At 43.9% G+C, this 19670-nt stretch overlaps 1 protein-coding gene across 8 annotated transcripts in view; it reads right to left on the bottom strand.

Annotated features, from left to right (window-relative positions):
• Positions 1 to 19670, bottom strand: part of LOC110502484 (transcription factor COE3) — a 72548-nt gene that overhangs the window by 16917 nt on the left and 35961 nt on the right. For 2 of the 8 annotated variants that reach the window (XM_036960004.2, XM_036960008.2), the window contains exons 7-10: positions 15644 to 15725; positions 11987 to 12128; positions 7462 to 7595; positions 7111 to 7237 (exon numbers count right to left, since the gene is read on the bottom strand). In XM_036960004.2, coding sequence (XP_036815899.1) covers positions 7111 to 7237; positions 7462 to 7595; positions 11987 to 12128; positions 15644 to 15725 — 485 coding nt within the window. The remainder of the gene's footprint in view (positions 1 to 7110; positions 7238 to 7461; positions 7596 to 11986; positions 12129 to 15643; positions 15726 to 19670) is intronic. The other 6 variants (XM_036960006.2, XM_036960010.2, XM_036960007.2 and 3 more) reach the window with 3 other exon arrangements.

The raw sequence follows: 19670 nt of genomic DNA, 5'->3' as shown, positions 1-19670 counted from the left end.
TGAAAACACCTCTTCTCTTCCCTTCAATGACATCTAAAGTGAGTGTCCCACTCCTCTAAGGACGTAGAGGGGGACTTTCACACATTACCGTCCAACTGAAATCAAATGGCCTCACCTCACAGCTGATTGCAGGCGCAAATTCATATTGTAAAATGAAGATCAATACATGGACGGGGCCCAATCGATGACAGCTAAATTACGGGCGCATTTTCCCCCTCATTCAAGATGAGTTGTGTTTTCCTCTCAAAGTCAATACCATGCAGCCTCTCTCATTCATTTCTCAATAAACTTGCCGATGAATTTCAATCACAGGCGGTGGAGGTAGGGCTGGGGGGAGAAAGGGGATGGGGAATAGGGGGATGGGAGTTCTTTTAAAGGCCGTTGGGTGTGGAACATAGTGAATATGGGGCACGGAGGGGAGGGAGGAGAGATCCTCATCTATCAAGAGCCTCCTTCCTTCCCATCTATCTTCTTTGCTGCACAGACTAATACTGTGCCTTAGTGGGGACTACCCTTATGGCGTACCATTACCAAACACACGTAATAATACAGTTGAACATCAAGTGGTGCCAATTAAATACAATTAAATCCAAATAAATGTATAGTCCTTTCATTCCTATAGAGAAACACCCCTGTACTGATACTGTGCAATGGCTAAAAAGCTGTCACTTATTTCAATCAATTTTCCATAGCTGGATTTCCCAGGTCTCTTAATTATTCCACTATGTGAAATATATAATGTCATTGTGCACTCCTCAAAGTCTACCTGACAAACTGCTTGACAGTGGGGAGTGGTAGAGTGTGTGTCACGTCAACCCTCTAATTGGACGAAAGGACCTTCCTCCTCAATCCTTGACGCTATCTGCACACGCTCACAAAGGCTTTCTGCCTGAGCCTGTCTAAGTAGGTGACAAGTGTCTCAGTCACTCCGGAGGAGCTAGAGCTGAATACCAGGCATGTAATGAGAAAGACAGACTGGGAGACAGGTACAGGGACGTGAGCTATAGGTCGCTATTCATAGAACATTTATATTACGGTGCACTACGCCCTTACACTAAAAGAGATCCCATTGAAAGACCCTCTTAAACAGATCTGTTTACATACCTCTGTGAATGTCTTGATTACAGCGTATCTTATAGTGTGTCTAGGCCACACCCCATCCCTGACTAGCTGCTACCAAACCCTGCCCTGCAGGGGAGGAAATCGTGAGGAAGCTCTGTATCTGATCTGCGCCAAATCCGGAACTTCAAAGAGCGTCTGGGCTGAAGGGCGGAGGGGAGCTGTAGGGTTAGGCCCGATACACAGACTGAACAGCACAAGGCCTGGACTGATGTTCTTTGATAAAGGAGTCCATTTGTACTGAACTGCATTTTTTTGTTGTTGTCAAGAGCCAAGAATTTCTGCTTGCAGTGGGGCAAAGGGTTTCATTTGAGATTTGAAGATCTCTTTGTATCTCTGCCCAGCTGAGTGAGGATAAAGTGTTCAGTCAAGGTACACATCAATATGCACAGCATTACATTTACAATGCATAGGATCTTGATGATCCTCACAGTAAATATTAACCCTCAAAATAAATGTTCATAATCGTGAGTTTTGCAAGTGGTATAGGATAGCATTACTACTTGGAGAATATATACAGTATTAACACCTTCCGTTTCCATCCCCTACCAGACTGACATTTCTTGGTCTCTAACAGTATTGAGTAAATCCCCCATGACCCCTTTGTCCTTATGTTGATGAATGACTACCTTATACCCATGTTGTCCGATTCTGGTGCAGTGGATTCGATACTGTCACCTTGACAAGAAAACTTTGTGATTCATCAGCCTCCAAGGATGTCTAGCCTCAACCCAAATCTGGCAAGAGACGCTCACTGTATGGGGCATCATCAGCAGCATCATCCAAAATCCTTCACCCAGACCCAGTGTGTTAAATAGCAGCCCTCTGTGAGGTCGGATAAATGGTTCTCGTTACAGTCAGCCTTATAGGGAGGAAAAAAAATAAAACACTTGACTTGTACTAATAGCCCAGAAACCAAGCTGGTCACCAAAGGTCTGAAGATGAAGCACCCTGTCACTTCCCAGCTTGGGAAATTAGCAAATAATGTTCCCTTCCCACTGACAAATGTATGACAGCTACTCTTTGCCAGTCATTCTCTCCTAACATTATGATGCATGTCCCAGATCCCCACTAGAGGATACAGGCGAAGTGTAGTGACCCTCAATTTACCCATGACAAATGGGGTCCCGGTAAATGTGCGATTTCTGGGGCGAGGTAGGGGTTCATTTGAACACAATCCCGGGTATAGGGATGTCACTGATTAGGATAAATAGTAGCTGAGTGTGTTAGCAGCAGTGCTAGCACTTCATATCACTCAGGGTCTCCATATGGGTCCTGGGAGGGTAACTGTCATAGAAATCAAGTCAAGATAGAAACTGATGCAATTAGAGTTTCAAAGTTACTGATAGTTTTTACTGATAGTTTACTCTTTTGCCATCCATTGTCATCTACTGTAACGTTAAAGTAAAAAAGCAATCACATAGATTTACTAAATTGAAGTCACCAAGAGGACCCTTTATAAAAGCCCTTTAAGAAAACACACAGATCCTTTATGCAGTGCTTAATAAAGTGTGAAGTATTGACCTAAGGACAGCTGGACCTGTCTCCCTTTGATTTTCTACAACCTTGCTGACAGTTTGATCCTCTGGTCACCCTGACCAATGGATAACCAATACATTGATCAGTTACAGGACAAACCACCTCCATGAGACAATAATACACCATGTCCTTACCCTAAAGTAGAGCAATGCTGTAAACTTTGATACACTAAAGGCCCATTGCAATCAAACATTTGATTTATCTGTGTTTTATATGTATTTCCACACTATGAGGTTGGAATAATACTGTGAAATTGGGAAAATTATGATAATGCCCTTTTAGTGTAAGAGCAGTTTGAAAAGACCACCTGACATTTCAGCCTGTTTTGGTGGGATGTAGTTTTGGCCTACCTGGTGTGGTGATTAGTTAATAGACCAATAAGAAAGAGAGTTCCAAACCTCTCTGCCAGTAAAATCACATTTTCAGTTTTCCCCTCCCCGCTCAGACCACTCAGACAGTCCAAGCAAAATTCTTGCTTGAGAAATTACTCTTCACTAAGAAGCTATTTTTATTTATTTTTGACCATTTTAATTTAAAACAATCACAGTAAGGTACTTAATTGTTATCCAGAAATTAAATGATATTGAGATAAAAACAGCTGCATGTGGATTATGAAGAAATTGCTGTATTACTGATGATAAAATTATGGCCACAGTGATAAATACTTTGCTAGCTACATAGCTTAATAAAGCATCCTCTGATGTTTTGTACCATTATGTGTCTCCGTAGCGGGTGTTTCCATGATTGAACATACTCGATGCATGCAGGATTATTGACATACACTACGTGGTACTCACATCCTCTGAGTGAATTATTAGTTTTGGAGGTGGTCCAGAATACTAACCCAACAAACCCCACCCTCTGCCATTAGAATTGACTGCAGTCTACTCTATGTTGACTCTAGGTAATTTGTGATAATTTCTTAAATTGAGCGAGTTAAATCTTCATAATTAGGGCCGGTCGGGCGAGAAGAGTACATGAAAAGGTCTAAAAGCTCTTCTCTCAACGGCACGCCGCAAAGTCACTCTTGAATCGCAGCTTTGATAAATGAACCTTTGAAATGCACATGTTGCCCGACCACCGAAATGACACGAGCACATTCTGTACCCTTTAGATGAAGCAATTATGTTACTACGTGTCCTCTTTTTGTTGCCCGTTCATGTTGTACTTAACTGTCCGAAAGGTAATGTCCTTCTATCAACTAGCAATTACTGTACATATGCAGTCCCTGTTACTTCAGCTGTTAAGTGCCCGGAGCTCGCTAACAGTTTCATTCCCTCACATGTCAACCCTGGTACCATCAGGGTGATCCACTCTGGGAATAGCAGTAGTCTGAGGAGCTAGACTTGTCTGATTGGTGGCTCTCTCTTTTAATTCACCAAACTAATCAATTGTACTGCCATTGCCTCTCAGGGTAATTGTATCTTTCTACTAACTGGAACAGAGCAGGAACCAGGGAAGGAAGAAGGAAGAAAATCAGCATAGATCCAGAAAGGGGACATGTTCCCCCAGTAAAACCTGATGGTAATCATCCCAATCCGCTTATCCTGTGTGGCTAATGGGGTCCGTTCTTAAGGGACCTGGCACTTTCACCAGGGTGCTATAGAAGCCATTAAAGTCTTAACTTATACACCTTCCCAGGCTTCACACACACAAACACACACATATGCACACATACACTCACACACTCAGCACACTGCACTCTTGTTTCATTATCCCGGTGCCTTGTTGGCCTCTGCTCTGCTGGTAGGGAGGTTAACACAGGAGTGCCAGACTACATGGTTGGGGGGTGGGGGGGGGGGGGGTTGATGAGAAACAGCTGCCCCGGAATGGAAGCGGTCTAGGGGGGGGGGGTTAAGGGGTCCAACCCACCCTTCACCCCCACCTCTCAACTTTTTTTGTGGTTCCGCTATGTGCTCAAGGCCAGGTCTGTGTTGGGGGGCTGAGGTAGGGTGAGAGGGGAGTGAGAGTGGTTTGACGCGTCCTTCTCATTCTAACCATCAGATTTAGAACTGAATGAGGCTTCCAGGTCAGACAGGCCTTGAACCCCATGACCTCCGCCTTCTCACCAATGATGACAGATAATACCACCACTTCCCTCTGTTAGCCAAGATAATCCACCTTTACTTATGGTGTGACACTGTCACACAAGACACTTACACACACTCACAAATACCCTGAACTCTGCATGCTTAAATGTCTCTCTAGTTCAGTCAAGTTCAGTCTAGTTCAGGTTTCAATCAAATGACAATATAAATGATATATACAAAAGTATGTGGACACCCCTTCAAATTAGCAGATTTGGCTATTTCAGCCACACACCCACTGCTGACAGGTATATAACATTGAGTACACAGCCATGCTAATCTCCATAGACAAACAATGACAGTAGTATGGCCTTACTGAAGAGCTCAGTCACTTTCAACGTGGCACCGTCATACCGTCATAGGATGCCACTATTACAACAAGTCAGTTGGTCAAATTTCTGCCCTACTAGAGCTGCCCCGGTCAACTGTAAGCGCTGTTATTGTGAAGTGGAAACATCTAAGAGCAATAACTGCTCAGCCGTGAAGTGGTAGGCCACACAAGCTCACAGAACAGGACCTGAAGCACGTAGCGCATAAAAAATTGTCTGTCCTCGGTTGCGGCACCCACTACTGAGTTCCAAACTGCTTCTGGAAGCAGAACTGTTCGTCAGGAGCTTCATGGAAGAAAGAAAATTCCAGCCGCACACAAGCCTAACATCACCACGCACAATGCCAAGCGTTGGCTGGAGTGTTGTGAAGCTCACCGGCATTGGACTCCGGAGTAGTGGAAACGTGTTCTCTAGAGTTTGGAATCACGCTTCACCATCTGGCAGTCCAACGGTCAAATCTGGGTTTGGCAGATGCCAGGAGAACGCTACCTGCCCAAATGCATAGTGCCCACTGTAAAGTTTGGTGGAGGAGGAATAATGGTCCAGGGCTGTTTTTCATGGTTCGGGCTAGGCCCCTTAGTTCAAGTGAAGGGCAATCTTAATGCTACAGCATGACATGTTAAACAATTCTGTGCAACAGTTTGGGGAAGGCCCTTTCCTGTTTCAGCATGACAACGCCCCCGTGCATAGAGCGAGGCCCATACATAAATGATTTCTCGAGATCGGTGTGGAAGAACTTGACTGGCCGGCACAGAGCCCTGATCTCAACCCCATCAAACACCTTTGAGATGAATTGGAATGTCAAATGCAAGCCAGGCCTAATCGCACAATATCAGTGCCCGACCTAATTCTCCGACTAATGCTCCTGTGGCAGAATAGGAGTAATGTCTGCAGCAATGTGGAAAGCCTTCCCAAAAGCGTGGAGGATGTTATAGCAGCAAAGGGGGGGACCAACTCCATATAGATGCCCATGATTTTGGAATGAGATGTTCGACAAGCAGGCATCCACATACTTTTTGTCATGTACTATATATAAGAAATCTGCAAATTAGCAGATGCATATCTGACAAGTGAGTAAAAAATACAATTGTCAGAGTGAATTATCCTGACAAATTGAATTTAACAAAGCTAGGCAGCATCACTTTCTAATTGCAGTTCAGGGTGAGATCAAGTTGCACTTCTAGAAATCCTTCCACCAGGGCCCTCCCAAGTGGAGCAGCGGTTTAAGGCACTGCAGTGCTAGAGGCGTCACTACAGATCTGGGTTTGATCCCGGGCTGTGTCACAGCCGGCCGCAACCGGGAGACCCATGAGGCAGTGCACAATTGGCCCAGCGTCGTCTGGGTTAGGGGAGGGTTTGGTCGGCTGGGATGTCCTTGTCCCATTGCGCTCTAGCGACTCCTTGTGGTGGCCGGGCGCATGCACGCTGACTTCAGTCGCCAGCTGTACAGTGTTTCCTCCGACACATTGGTAAGGCTGGCTTCCGGGATAAGCGAGCAGTGTGTCAAGTAGCAGTGTGGCTTGGTGGGGTCGCATTTCAGAGGATGCATGGCTCTCGACTTTTGCCTCTCCCGAGTCAGCACGGAAGTTGCAGCAATGGGACAAGACTGTAACTACCAATTGGATATCAAAAATGGTAAAAATAAACAAACAATACAGATCCTTCCACCAAACACCTTAAGTTATGCAGTTCTCACTTCTCACACATGGAATATTCCAGACCCAAAGAGCAGGGTCCTGGTTAATCCATCATTACTACCTTGACACTGGGGCCCTGTTCCAGTACTGAGACAATGCATCCTTATTTCCAATCTAGCCACAGATTAAAATGACTGAATAGGTAAAAGCTATGTATGTCAGGGAAACCTTGTTGTTCATCCAAGTGTATTAGATCAGCGAATACTTCAAGGAAGCAAGGAAGTAAGTATACATTTTCAAAGTATATGACCAGACTTTGAGTTCCATCCAGAGAGGATGGCTAGTCAGGGCACTAAACCCAGGGAGGAGAGGCTAAAACGGGCATTAAGCCTGACTCACCGGTGTAGACAAATCTCCCAGGAGCCCCTTTGCAGAACTGCTTGGACTTATAGGACAGCGTGACCTCCACTACACCAGGGATGTGCCTGGGAGGGGTCTGGACACGGATGGCGTGGGGGGTGATGAGCTGGAAGACAGGGCACAGGAACCATTGAGTCTGACCATGGCTACGAAGGTCTCGTAGCAACCTAATGGACATCATTGCTATATAGTTGTTATGGTACAGGCTTGAAACAGTTTTTACAAAATGATCTGTTTTGTAAAAACAGTAAAACACTTCAAACCTGAAGTTCAATCAAATCATTGGCGTGACAAAACATTTTTGCGTCGTCGTCAGACAACATATTGTACCTCACTCCAGACAAGCATGGTCCCGAACACGACCTGCAGGCCATCAAAGAAGTTGTCCCCAATGATGATGACAGTGGCCCCTCCTGTAGTCCATCCCTCACTGGGGCTGATGGCCTTGATGCACGGGGTGGCTGCTTAACACACAGAGAAAAGAGCCTATTCAGTACCTACACTTCTATATAGCTGATGTCTTTATCCCAATAGAAAGACACATCATGGAAATAAGCCTGGAGAGAGAAAAAAAATGATGGATTTGTCCTTTTAGGCACGAGAATAAAATCATTCATCAGCAGCTTGGAGTGATGTAGTTAAGCAGAACCTTCAAATGGTTTGCTTCACAAAGGCTAAGCGCTGGACTTGTGAGTGGAAATTATTTGATGTAGCACATTATGTGTCAGGGCAAATGTAACTCTCAAAATGGATTAGGTGTAGCCCTGCATGTACAGTAGAATTTCAAAGTTGAACACATCTCAAATGAGTCAAGAATAAGGCTGTTGAATGAAAATGACAAGCCAAAGCTGTGTTGTTGGTTTCATGTCATTCCGCTGTCTTTGTTCCCTGTGTTCTGGCATGTTGTTGAGAATGCAGTTTCACGTTTTACAACATTAATACATTCATGAATTATTCAGGCTCCATTTTTGCCTTTTGTGATCGATTCAATCCATTTCACATTGTTTCTTACAATGCTTTTCATCAGCCATGACTTTTGCTCCATAGCTGTGCCATTAATCAGAATGCTGGGTGTTATTATAATCTAATTGGAGCGAGCTCATGCCAAACTCTCTCTGTCATTTGATACATTGTCTTAATATGATGTTCACCCTGACACCATGTTTACAACAGGCATAGCATGACAGCTAACCATAAAAGAGCAATATTAAATGTAGCCTTTTAACATCAGTATTTTGTGAATACAATGCGAACTGCGCACACTTGTTCTTTTAACATGTTGTACTATTTCAGTTATGAGTATTTCATATGAGCACATTGCTGTGCTACTATTATCACTCCAGTTCAGTAAATACAAGAAATCACCATATCAGTATATTGTAATGAACATTACATACAAGACATCTCCCTTTGTTTGCTTTGCTGTTGGGGCTGTTCAGGTTATGTTTGCTTTCTTCCCGTAAAGCGCACATGCACGCACATGTGCACACACGCCACACTAAGGGAAATCACACGCACGCACACACTATGGGAAATCTGACTTTAACAGGCGCTGTTGACTTCATGCTAATCGCCCTTACAGAATTTCATCTCTGAGGTCTGGACGAGTGACATTTGCTTTCCTTAATTGCTAAGCAGAGCATCTGAAAGAAGACCATCTCTCTGTGGGATCGCTGCGTCCCCTCAAAGGAGCTGACCTTCATCAGTGCTGCCGATTACGGCAAATAATTCCCCCTTCAAAATTACTGTAAACAAATTGACTTTGGGGCCAGGAGAGAGAGAGAGAGAGAGAGAGAGAGAGAGAGAGAGAGAGAGAGAGAGAGAGAGCGAGAGAGAGAGAGAGAGAGCGAGAGAGCGAGAGAGCGAGAGGGGAGGGGGGGGGGTGATGGTGGTTATTGGGGGGCAGCTGCAGCCATAACCCTACACACATACACACACCGCCTTGGAAATCCCAACGTCCCCCTCCGGTACACAGAAAGGACCCATAGAGAGGGAGCGACCAGGGGCCCTAAGCCGTCCACCCTTCTGCCTGAAAATTTGCATATGTCTCAATGCACAGACAGAGAGGGGAGCATGTGCTGAATGGGAACCGTGGCCAAGTGGATTACACAGGCAGCGCAGGCGATCTGAGGATAGACACGCACAATGCCCCACAGCAGATGATAAACATTGCAGGGAGGGAATGAGGATGGCTGAAACAGGGCCTGACTGTGCCTCACAAAACTCATACTTTTAAATTGTTTAAACCAATATTAGTTTATTTGTGAGCCTTTATTTCTAAACGTCCCTAAGCGCAAATCCAACATCAATTTTGGCTCCTTTACTGGCTAATGTGGCAGGTTAGCACTGAGTAGAGAAAACTGATGCTCGATCTGAGCTTCGGGCCAACTTCCGTCTGAAGCGCTTGTAGACCTACTGAGCCACTCAAACAGGTCTGATGTGTCCGTGGCTGTGGCGTCCTTTGTTCTGCCTGCTGAAATGTGTTGTAATTGTGCTGTGGGATGTCCAGATGGTCGGCTGATAGTGCAGCTGATGGGATTATACCTTTTACCTCTCCCTGGGCCATCTGTTACCCCTTTCTCTCTCCCTTTCCCTCTCTCCCTTTCCCTCTCTCTCCCCCTCTTTCTCTCTCTCAGGCTTTCTCCCTCTCTCTTTCTCGCTCTCTCTTTTCTCTCTCTCTCTCTCTCTCTCGCTCTCTCTCTTTCTCTGTCTATCTCATCCTCTCTCTATCGCTCTCTCTCTATCTCTGTCTTTCTCTACCTCTCTGACTCTCGGACGGAGCAGACTGGATTCACTTGTCTTTATTGCATAAACACTAACGGTATTACAGCAACTTGGCGTGCAAATGACTGGGGCGCTGCAGGCTCATTGCTGAGGCTTCCATACTCTCCAAGTCTCTACAGTGGAGGTCAAACGTAGCTTAGGAATGCAAGGTGTGAGTGTTTATGAGGGGCAAGTGTGTAAGTGTGTGTGTATTAGTGAAGCATTTTCTGTATATTCATGTCTAAATGCTTTTGTGACAGCTCAAACCTGCATGGTTCAGTTGTGTGTCATTGACAGAAATTCCTGTTCACCAATAGGGGGCAGCACTTCTTGAGCAGCCTGACACTGTAACCCCAGCACTGAGACAATGAACTGAGAGTGTGCCTTGCTTTCGCAGACACACAGACAGACAGTCAGTCAGCCACATACCTGAGGCTTCTCACCCAGCGAACTCCCAGTGAAGAATGTGTTGCTAATTTAAAGCACACTCTGTCTGCCTGCCTGGTGTCAGAACTCTATGAACGGCATGGATAGGATTACATTTTATGACCGAGTATCCTGTTCTCATGTGTTATGTCTATGAGTGTCTGGAGTGGGAGACGCAAACAAGCAAAGTTTTGGCTGAAGAACTATGGTACATTGGTAATATACACAAAGTGTTAGTTGTCTCCACTCGGCTACATTGGGTTGGGATGGAAAATAAATGCAGATATACTGGAAAGAAAAATGTAGTATATTATAGTTAAATGAAATGTTCTCAAACTCAATAATTGAAAATTGTCAGGTGATTTAGGCACTCAAAAGCAGGACCGTTGTGTACACCTTATGAATAACTGTGTAGCTCACACAGACACCACGCTAAATTGTGTTATTGAAGGAGCTTGTTATACAAGGCAAGCTTACTGCTCTCGTGCTTAGAAGAATGAGGAGGGGAAGAAAGGGGTGGGCAGTGGAAATTTGCTTGGAACACACACACACACACACACACACACACACACACACACACACACACACACACTGCCCTGTGGGATGTGGGGAACATGGAGGAGAGGGCTCAACCTCTTTAATTGCTCTCCTCATTAAGACTAAGGTTGCTAGGCGATTCACACCTACCCTGTCATAAACGTGAGACACAGATACAAACAGAACATCACTGAGCATAATGACTTCGATGCTCGGGGCAGGACTTTAATTATTTGATTTTGTTCTCCAGTAGTGGAGTCATTAATAAAGACAAAAACAAATAGCTTTTAAACAAATTAGCTTTTCCCTCCACTAGATATATTAATTGTCTTGTCTGGATTTTTTTTAAACCCTTGTTGTATTAAACATTACATTTGCTTTTGGTGATATGACCATCAATGGTTATTAAACTGGAGAGAAGGCCATTTCAGTCAGTGGTGTGTGTGTATATAAACTGTTTGCCTAGCCATAATTGCCCCTTGAAATCTGAAGATAAGCAATTTGCACAATTGGCCTGCTCTGGTTTTTCCATAATCTTTCAGCTGTTTATGCTCCCAGCTGCGAGAGGAGGCTAGGAGGGGTCAGAAGGTTGTGTTTAGTGCAGTTTACTTTTTGGATTTCCCATGGTTTGGGGGCCCTGCTTCTCTCTCTGTTGGCCATGCAGGCAATCAGTCTATCATATAGAATTAGTTGGAAGAAAAACAGTAAATTCTGTTTTTCTCCTAGACCCTCCTCCCGCCCTGTCCTTCATCCCTTCATCCCTTCATATCTCCTCTCAACTGAAACTGCAGCACCCAGCAACAGGAAATTGACCTAACTCAGAATTCTTTGCCAATTTCATCATGTTTCTAATAGGTAAAAAAAATGTTTATGTGCCGTTAACAATTGGTCAAGATTTGGAAATAGTATATCATTTTATCATCATTATAAAATGTCAATAATTCCTAGCATTATTCAAATGATTAGCGCGCTATGCATGATATTGTATACTATTTCCAATCCACTACAAATATTTACATTATCTATTATATATATATCAATATTTAGATTTACAACACAGAATAAGAGAAAAAAATGTATGAATGAAAGGAAGATGGAAAGCAAATAATATGATGTAAAAGGTGCCTACCATTCTCCAGATAAGGAGGCGTACCTTCTGAAGGGTCGAGTCTGCGAGCCCTTCGCCCATGCTTGGAGTTGTTGTGGACAAACATGTTGTCTGAGACAGCCAAGACGTGGCCGTCCACATTGACGGTCGTCGAGACGACAACCTGCAACAAGAGTGAAGGTAGACCGTGTCATTTAGCAATCTGTAGGAAGGGGACACAATCATGTACAAAACATCAGCTTAATCATGCTTTATTGTATTCAGATTTAAAGAACAACCTTTAGCTCTCTCTATAATCACTTGTTTTGACCCACTCTGACAAATGTTGTGTTGATGTAATTGATTCACAAAAGACATTGATCGACTCATCTACAGTGCCTTCAGAAAGTATTCATACCCCTTGACTTATTCCATAAATTATTGTGTTACAGCCTGAATTCAAAATGTATAAAATTGAGGGGGGGTTCTCACCCATCTACACACAAAACCCCTTTATGACAAAGTGAAAACAGGTTTTAAGAAACGATATTGAATGTATTGAAAATTAAACACAGAAATATCTCATTTACATAAGTATTCACACCCCTGAGTCAATACATGATATAATCACCTTTGGTAGTGATTACAACCTGTGAGTCTTTCTGGGTAAGTCTCTAGGTGCTTTGCACACCTGGATTGTACAAAATTTCCCCATTGTTCTTTTTAAAACTATTCAATTTCTGTCAAGTAGGTTGTTGTTGCTAGACAGCTATTTTCAAGTCTTGCCATTGATTTTCAAGTCAATTTAAGTTAAAACTATAACTAGGCCACTCAGAAATATACAGTTTAGATTTTGCCTTGTGTTTATTGACCTGCTGTAAGGTGGATTTGTCTCCGAGTGTCTGTTGGAAAGCAGACTGAGACAGGTTTTCCTCTAGGACTTTGCCTGTACTTAGTTTTATTCCATTTATTTATTTACACCTCCTAGTCCTTGCAGATGACAAGCATAACCAAAACATGATGCAGCCACCACCATGCTTGAAAAAATAAAGAGCGGTACTCAGTGATGTATTGTGTTGGATTTGCCCTAAACATAACACTTCGTATTCAGGACATAAAGTTAATTTCTTTGCCAATTTTTTTACCGTTTTTTTCTGTACAGGCTTCCGAATTTTCACTGTCAATAAGGTTAGTATTGTGGAGTAACTACAATGTTGTTGATTCATCCTCAGTTTTCTCCTATCACAGCTATTATACTCTGTATCTGTTTTAAAGTCACCATTGGCCTCATGGTGAAATCCCCAGTTTCCTTCCTCTCCGGCAACTGAGTTAGGAAGGATGCCTGTATCATTGTAATGACTGGGCATATTGATACACCATCCGAAGTGTATTTAGTAACTTCACAATGCTCAAAGGGATATTCAGTGTCTGCTTTTTTTACCCTTCTTTGCTAAACATTGGAAAACTTCCCTGGTCTTTGTGGTTGAATCTGTGTTTGAAATTCACCGCTCAACCGAGGGACCTTATAGCTAATTGCATGTGTGGGGTACAAAGATGAGGTAGTCATTAAAAAATAATGTAAAAACACTGTTATTGCACACATAGTGAGTCCATGGAACGCATTATGTGTCTTGTTAAGCACATTCGTACTCCTGAATTTATATAGGCTTGCCATAAGAAAGGGGTTGAATACTTATTGGCTCAATTCATTTGTAAACATTTCTTCAAACATCATTCAACTTTGACATTGTGGGGTGTTGTGTGTAGGCCAGTGAAACAAATGTCGGCCGTAACACAACATAATGTGAAACAAGTCAATGGGTGTAAATACTTTCTGAAGCCACTGTAGTTCCGTACAAACTGGACAAACTGGATAAACTCATCAACAACTAAAACAACCCTCTTCTTGGTTCAACAAACATTTCACCTGGATCAAATTCCAAGTCAAACTCAGGCCGAGATTCAATCGGATTGCAGTTTATAGGCAGAGCGGCTCTTGCAGGCAAAGTTTCCACGTTCGTGGAGATCCCATTCACAGTAAACGCTACATACAGTATGTCGTCTCAATCGAAAATTGCCTTTAAAAGCCGCAGTGCCTTTAAGCCGCGATCGGAATGAATCCAGGCCTCAATATATCATAGTGCTTGTTTTTATTGTTGTTTTTTCTCTCAACCACATCTCCAAACAGTGGACTAGGCCAAGAATGGAGAAAGTGTTTCCGAGCCGGAAAGAGAGAGCCCCTCTCAGGTTCTGTTTGCCGGTGAGTGACCTTGGTGTAGCCGTGGAATTTGGGGGGTGCTTTTTTGGTTAGTTGGGGGTGTGGGTTTGGGATGGAGGTAGGGGGGCTGAGTGGGGAGGTGAAAGAGCTCCATTCTTGCTCGCAGGTTCAGAGCTGGGCCAAGCTGGGGATGATGGATGTGGTCCTCTCTGGCCTCCAGCTGGTTTGGGGGGGGTAATAAGCGGAGTGGAAGGCATGCAGAATACACAACATTGGCCCGAGTAACACCTACAGTGAAGCATCTGGTAAAACTATCTGGGAAAAACTGAATTCTGGCCATTGGAATGGAGACCGGAGAAGATAGCCAACAATATTGTAAGCCTTGGCGTACAATACCTCCCACCCTCAAATACTCCAACAATAATGTCAATGTCAAGTCCTGCCAGTTGATTCCCTATAAATATGGTAAATCTGGATTTTATTAAAGATAAACAGATACAAATGGGGTAGAAGTTTTATGCAACACTCACTCATACACCTCTTGCTACATATGCCTGAGGGAGATATGTGTTTTTAAATAACTCAGTAGCTGTCATGGCTGGGGCAGTATGTTCCAGTCTCTTGTGAATCTACTGTAGGAGTAATGCGATGGTAGAGTGAACACCTGAGCTGTCTGTGAAGGGATTGACTCTGTTAAGTCCAGTTACCCCCTCAGGGAAAAGGAGGCGAGGCAGGTCTAGTGGTGACATCAGAAAGAGTCTGTCTGTTTCATGTCTGAGGGTTTGCTGGATGAGGCTAGGTTGGTGTGTTTGTCGTAGCCCATGATTGGCAGTGAATGATGGCCCCTGTAGTTTGTGGCAAAGCAGATAGGATACCAACACTCTATTCAGGCCTGACCTCCTACTTGGGGTATATGGGTCTGGGGTAGGCAGATAAGGAGATCACTAACTTCAATGGCACCCCTCCACATTTAATACATCATGTATTTTAGCTTCTGCAGCCTCTTAGACATGGGAGAATTCCGGACCTCCAGATAGAGGTCTCTTTGGTAATACTATAATGTCATTGCTGGCTGCAGTGTTATGGAAAACACCTCTCAGATGGCTGGACAGTGAAGAAGTGTGTGTGTCTGTGTGTGTGTGTGTGTGTGTGTGTGTGTGTGTGTCCTACTGGGAAACCCTGCGTTAACACATGTGGTGGGATCGTCCTCCCTTCTGTGCTGTGGTTCAGAAAGCTGTCAGGACCACAATTGATATCACCTCTTAAATCCCATATCCTTATTTGTGTAAGACGGTGTTCTCCAATAAATAATCCTACATGTGTTTAGCAGCACACTGACACCCTTTGCGTGTGTGTGTGTGTGTGTGTGTGTGTGTGTTTGTGTGTGTGTGTGTGTGTGTGTGTGTGTGTGTGTGTGTGTGAACCTGAGTGAGTTTAAACCAGTGTGTGTGTGTGTGCGGTTTTGTGTAACTTTCAGTTACCTGGAACCTGCGCATGTCTCTGGGATTCCCTGCATTCTTCAGACAGTTCTGATTGCACTTCAGGAAGAACTTCAGGAAGAATCTGAAAGAGAGCACAAAACACCAGTTGAAGCATAGAGCCATTCAACAATTCATATGGAATGAAATTCCATAAAATCAAAACAGGTCCATGCCACTCAACATGTCAACAACAAATCTATTTCACCAACATCAAACGGATAGATGCTACTCAACTGTTTAAACTAATGTAGATATCTGCTGTTGCTTTATATACCCCTTAGCAGCAACCCTTTGTCATATCATCCTCTCACCTGAGTTCACAGCCTGTTTCCAGACCCATCTGCTACTAGCATGCAGGAAGTCACTTGATATTCCACCCATCTATTTCATCCCAGAACACCCCCTGTGCAATTAAAGTTGTGCTGTTCAATAGGAAGGCAAATGAGGCCCACCTGTGACCAGGTCTTGTTTGAAGAGCATCAGGGATAAAGGACCTAACAAGGTGAGAGCGCGCCACAAAACGTATAGTCCTGTCAAACAATTAGGCGGCCACTCCTGGGACCTTCGCTTCACGCCACACACACACACGCACAAACGCACACACACACACACACACACACACACACACACACACACACACACACACACACACACACACACTGGTGGATGGGTGAGGCAATTATGCCACAAATTACAACCTGGCTAATCGTCTCTAAAAAAATGTCATGTGAGAGACAGATCTGTGGTTGGTTAGTCTGTGAGCTTCTCTCTCTCTCTGTCTCTCTCTCTCTCTCTATGTCTCCCTCTTGCTGCACTTCGCTTCAGCTGACAAGTGTTTGCCTGTGAGCGTCAAATGAAAGTCAGATCACTGTGATTTTATTGAAAATGCCTTCTATCATGAGCTCTCCTTTTAAATATAACCTTTCCGCGATCCAGTAGATAGCATTACAAAGGAGACAGGTGGAGGAGACTTAACAGTCCCTGTCTTGGCTTGCTGTCCCCCACTACAAATGTCTTCCCTATTAGCACTACAAGTGATGACAACAACATGTCCTAAACCTGACAGTGGGATCAATGATTATATCAGCAGAACATACTGCAACAGACTTTAATTGACTTTCTTGTCATGTACAGTAAAAACATGCTACAGACTCATTAGGACTCATGTTTTTTGGCTCCCTTCAAGTTTGATGTAAACACTTACCATAATTAATTGGTTTGATGCACAATTTCATGGTTTCCATTGAAAAGCTAAATTGGCACTGTTACAACTTATTGCATTACCATGGATTGAATTGATGTTGCTTTGCTCAACATAGAGCTTGTTGCCTAAGAAGGCCCTTTCGCAACACCTAGCCTCCTACTTCTTACTCCACAGTGGGATCTGGGCCAATGCAATACATCTGTGCCTTGAAATGACCCCTCTTACCCTGGCCACATTAACACATGCAGTGGTCATTTAGAAGTGTTCTCCAATAAGACTCCAATACCCTTAGCACCACTGCCAGACCAAAGAAGCATATGAGAGGTGAGAAAATATTTTCTCTCCTAATCCATGGGGCTTTGCAATCAATAAAAAGTTTTAAGCCACGCCAAAGTGCTGATTGCCTGTTGGTATGCGGCAAGGCCATAAAAAACCTGACTTGTCATTAGTGCATTTCGCCTGATTGTGTTCAGTGTGTTTTTGGTTGCAGCTGTTGGCCGATCATCAGAATGACCATTATGTACTCTAATTCCCTGACCTTGTTTTTATTTCCCCAAAGAGTCGTAAGGCAGAGCAGTAGACATCTGCGGAAAGCAGACCTGAAATACGACTTTTATTTGTCTGTCGCCTCTCATACAGATTGGATTAGACTAGTGTGTGTGTGGGTAAGAGCCTGTGTGTGTGTGTGTCCAAGATTGATGTGCTCTGTATGTTTTCACCTTGCGCAACAAAAGAAATATATGCAAAAGAAAAGAAAAAAGAATAATTTTGTTGCCAAAACGTAAACGTTACTGAAGCGACATGTTATTTTTAGCACAGGGCTTTCTGTTCCTTTTTCTGTTGTGCTGTAATACGATTACAACGTGTAAAACTGCAGTAAAACAAAAAGTGAGCAATGAACAGAAAAGGACAACTTGGGAATAGAAAGCAGCCGTTCTATTGTGAACTCATTTATGTTTACTGTTATGAAGACGATTAACCACATTTCCAGCTAACAGATAAGCTTCGTTTCAACAGTAGTCCATGTTAGCGGCAACAGTAAAGCATCATTACATTAGAGTTGGTTAACATTCTACATGAGCGCACTGTAAATTGGTCCTTGGTGAAAAGGCAAGCAATTAAGACAAGCCTCTCTCTTTTACTTCTTAAATATCTAGAGAACTTTGTGCTGGTGTTTTGCTTGGAGACAAAAACGAGATTGTTTGATAGTTTTTTAATGGGATATCAAGGCGACGACGCCATTAGATGTTGGCAACGGAGGGCAAAGGGGGGATCGAGAGAAAGAATGAACTGCAATTAGGTTTGATTAAAGCTATCCTTCTCAATAATCAGCGCTAGTGACAGGACAGGAGGACCCTCGTGGCCGTGGAGATGGAGGAAGGTGTAGAGAGATATTAAGGCCAATGAAGGGGATATTAACATAGCTAATTAAAGCAACTCCTCCAAAGCCAGTAGACGAGCGAGGCTCTCAGTGGACCGCCATGGAGGAAATAATCGGCCCAGACAGCTATCAGTTGGAGCAGGGCTGCAATTCACCAGAGAGAGGGAGAGAGGGGAGAGAGAGTGGGGGTGGTAGAGAGAGAGAGTAGCTGAGAGAGAAGGGTGAGAGTAGAAGAGAGAGAGGGAGGGGAGGATGAATCTATGGAGTGTGAAGAAAGACAAAAGAGGGAGACAGGCGAAAGCCTAAAGAGAGAGAGGGAGACAGGCGAAAGCCTAAAGAGATAGACTTACAGTACTGGAGAGCTATGCTCCTTTTGACACAACCCTCTCCCTGTCTGAAGTCTGCCAGTATAACTACGACCTGACATCAGCTTTTATCTTCCAACAGCTCGAGTTACAGGCCCACAAATCAACGCTAAAACAATCCCTTTCTAACGGAGACTAGGGCAATTAATAGGATTCTCCTGTAGCCTGTACCTCCATGCTCGCCACACTGCTGAGGCTAGCTACTAATCATGCGATAATGATTTCTCTCCCTCTGGTCAAAGGGGAAATAGATTCTCTCTTTAGTAATGCTGCGGGCTCGGCGGTTTCCACTCCGTGTGCTTCACACGCCTGGTAATTGAGGAGAAAAAGGCAGACTTTGGCACTTTGACTGATTTGAGGGCTGCTAGACCCTCTTATCTCTACTCTGATCATTTTAGGCTGACACTCAAAGGGAGACCCGTCAGCCTAATTCTAGCTCGCCCCTCTCCCATCATCAAATAGAATAGAAACGGAGAAAACAAACAGACGAAGTGAGGAGATGCTTCCTGATTTTAGGAGCTAAGCTAATTGGGAGGGGGAGATGTCATCCACTCCTTGACATCTCTGCCTTTGATTAAGGGAAAAATGGGAGGTAATGACTCCATTGTATTATTACTGTACTACCAATACTAACAGGGTATCATACTGCATTTATTTCACTGTGTTTTGTACACCACCCATTTCAGAAGTTCACGACTGAAACATCCATGAGTGTCAGGTATTGACAGTCCTTAGCTCCTGATTGGTGCCCAAGCAATAATGAAGAGTCCATAGCCGGCGGCCATGACAATGAGGTCATCATTGCAGGGCGGCGAGTATCGACCACCACCCAGCCATAGCCCATCAGACCCCAGTATGGGCCTCATCATGGGCCTCAGTGAGGCTGGAGGAGACCTGGAACCAGTGTCTCACAACACACCACTACGATCTGCTGACAGCAGATCTCCTCACTGAGATAGTAGTACACAGGTCAATAACATATTGGATTTCCAAAATGCCAGGGTCTTAATGTCAAGCCTTCTGCATCCCCACCAGCTCCAGTATGTAAGGTACTGTACTTCATCTACTGTACATCAC

The sequence above is a fragment of the Oncorhynchus mykiss genome, chromosome 23 (assembly GCF_057628025.1).
Source record: "Oncorhynchus mykiss isolate SJ-2025 chromosome 23, ASM5762802v1, whole genome shotgun sequence".
In the NCBI taxonomy this organism is placed as follows: domain Eukaryota; kingdom Metazoa; phylum Chordata; class Actinopteri; order Salmoniformes; family Salmonidae; genus Oncorhynchus; species Oncorhynchus mykiss.
This window is presented reverse-complemented; position numbering and strand designations above follow the sequence as displayed.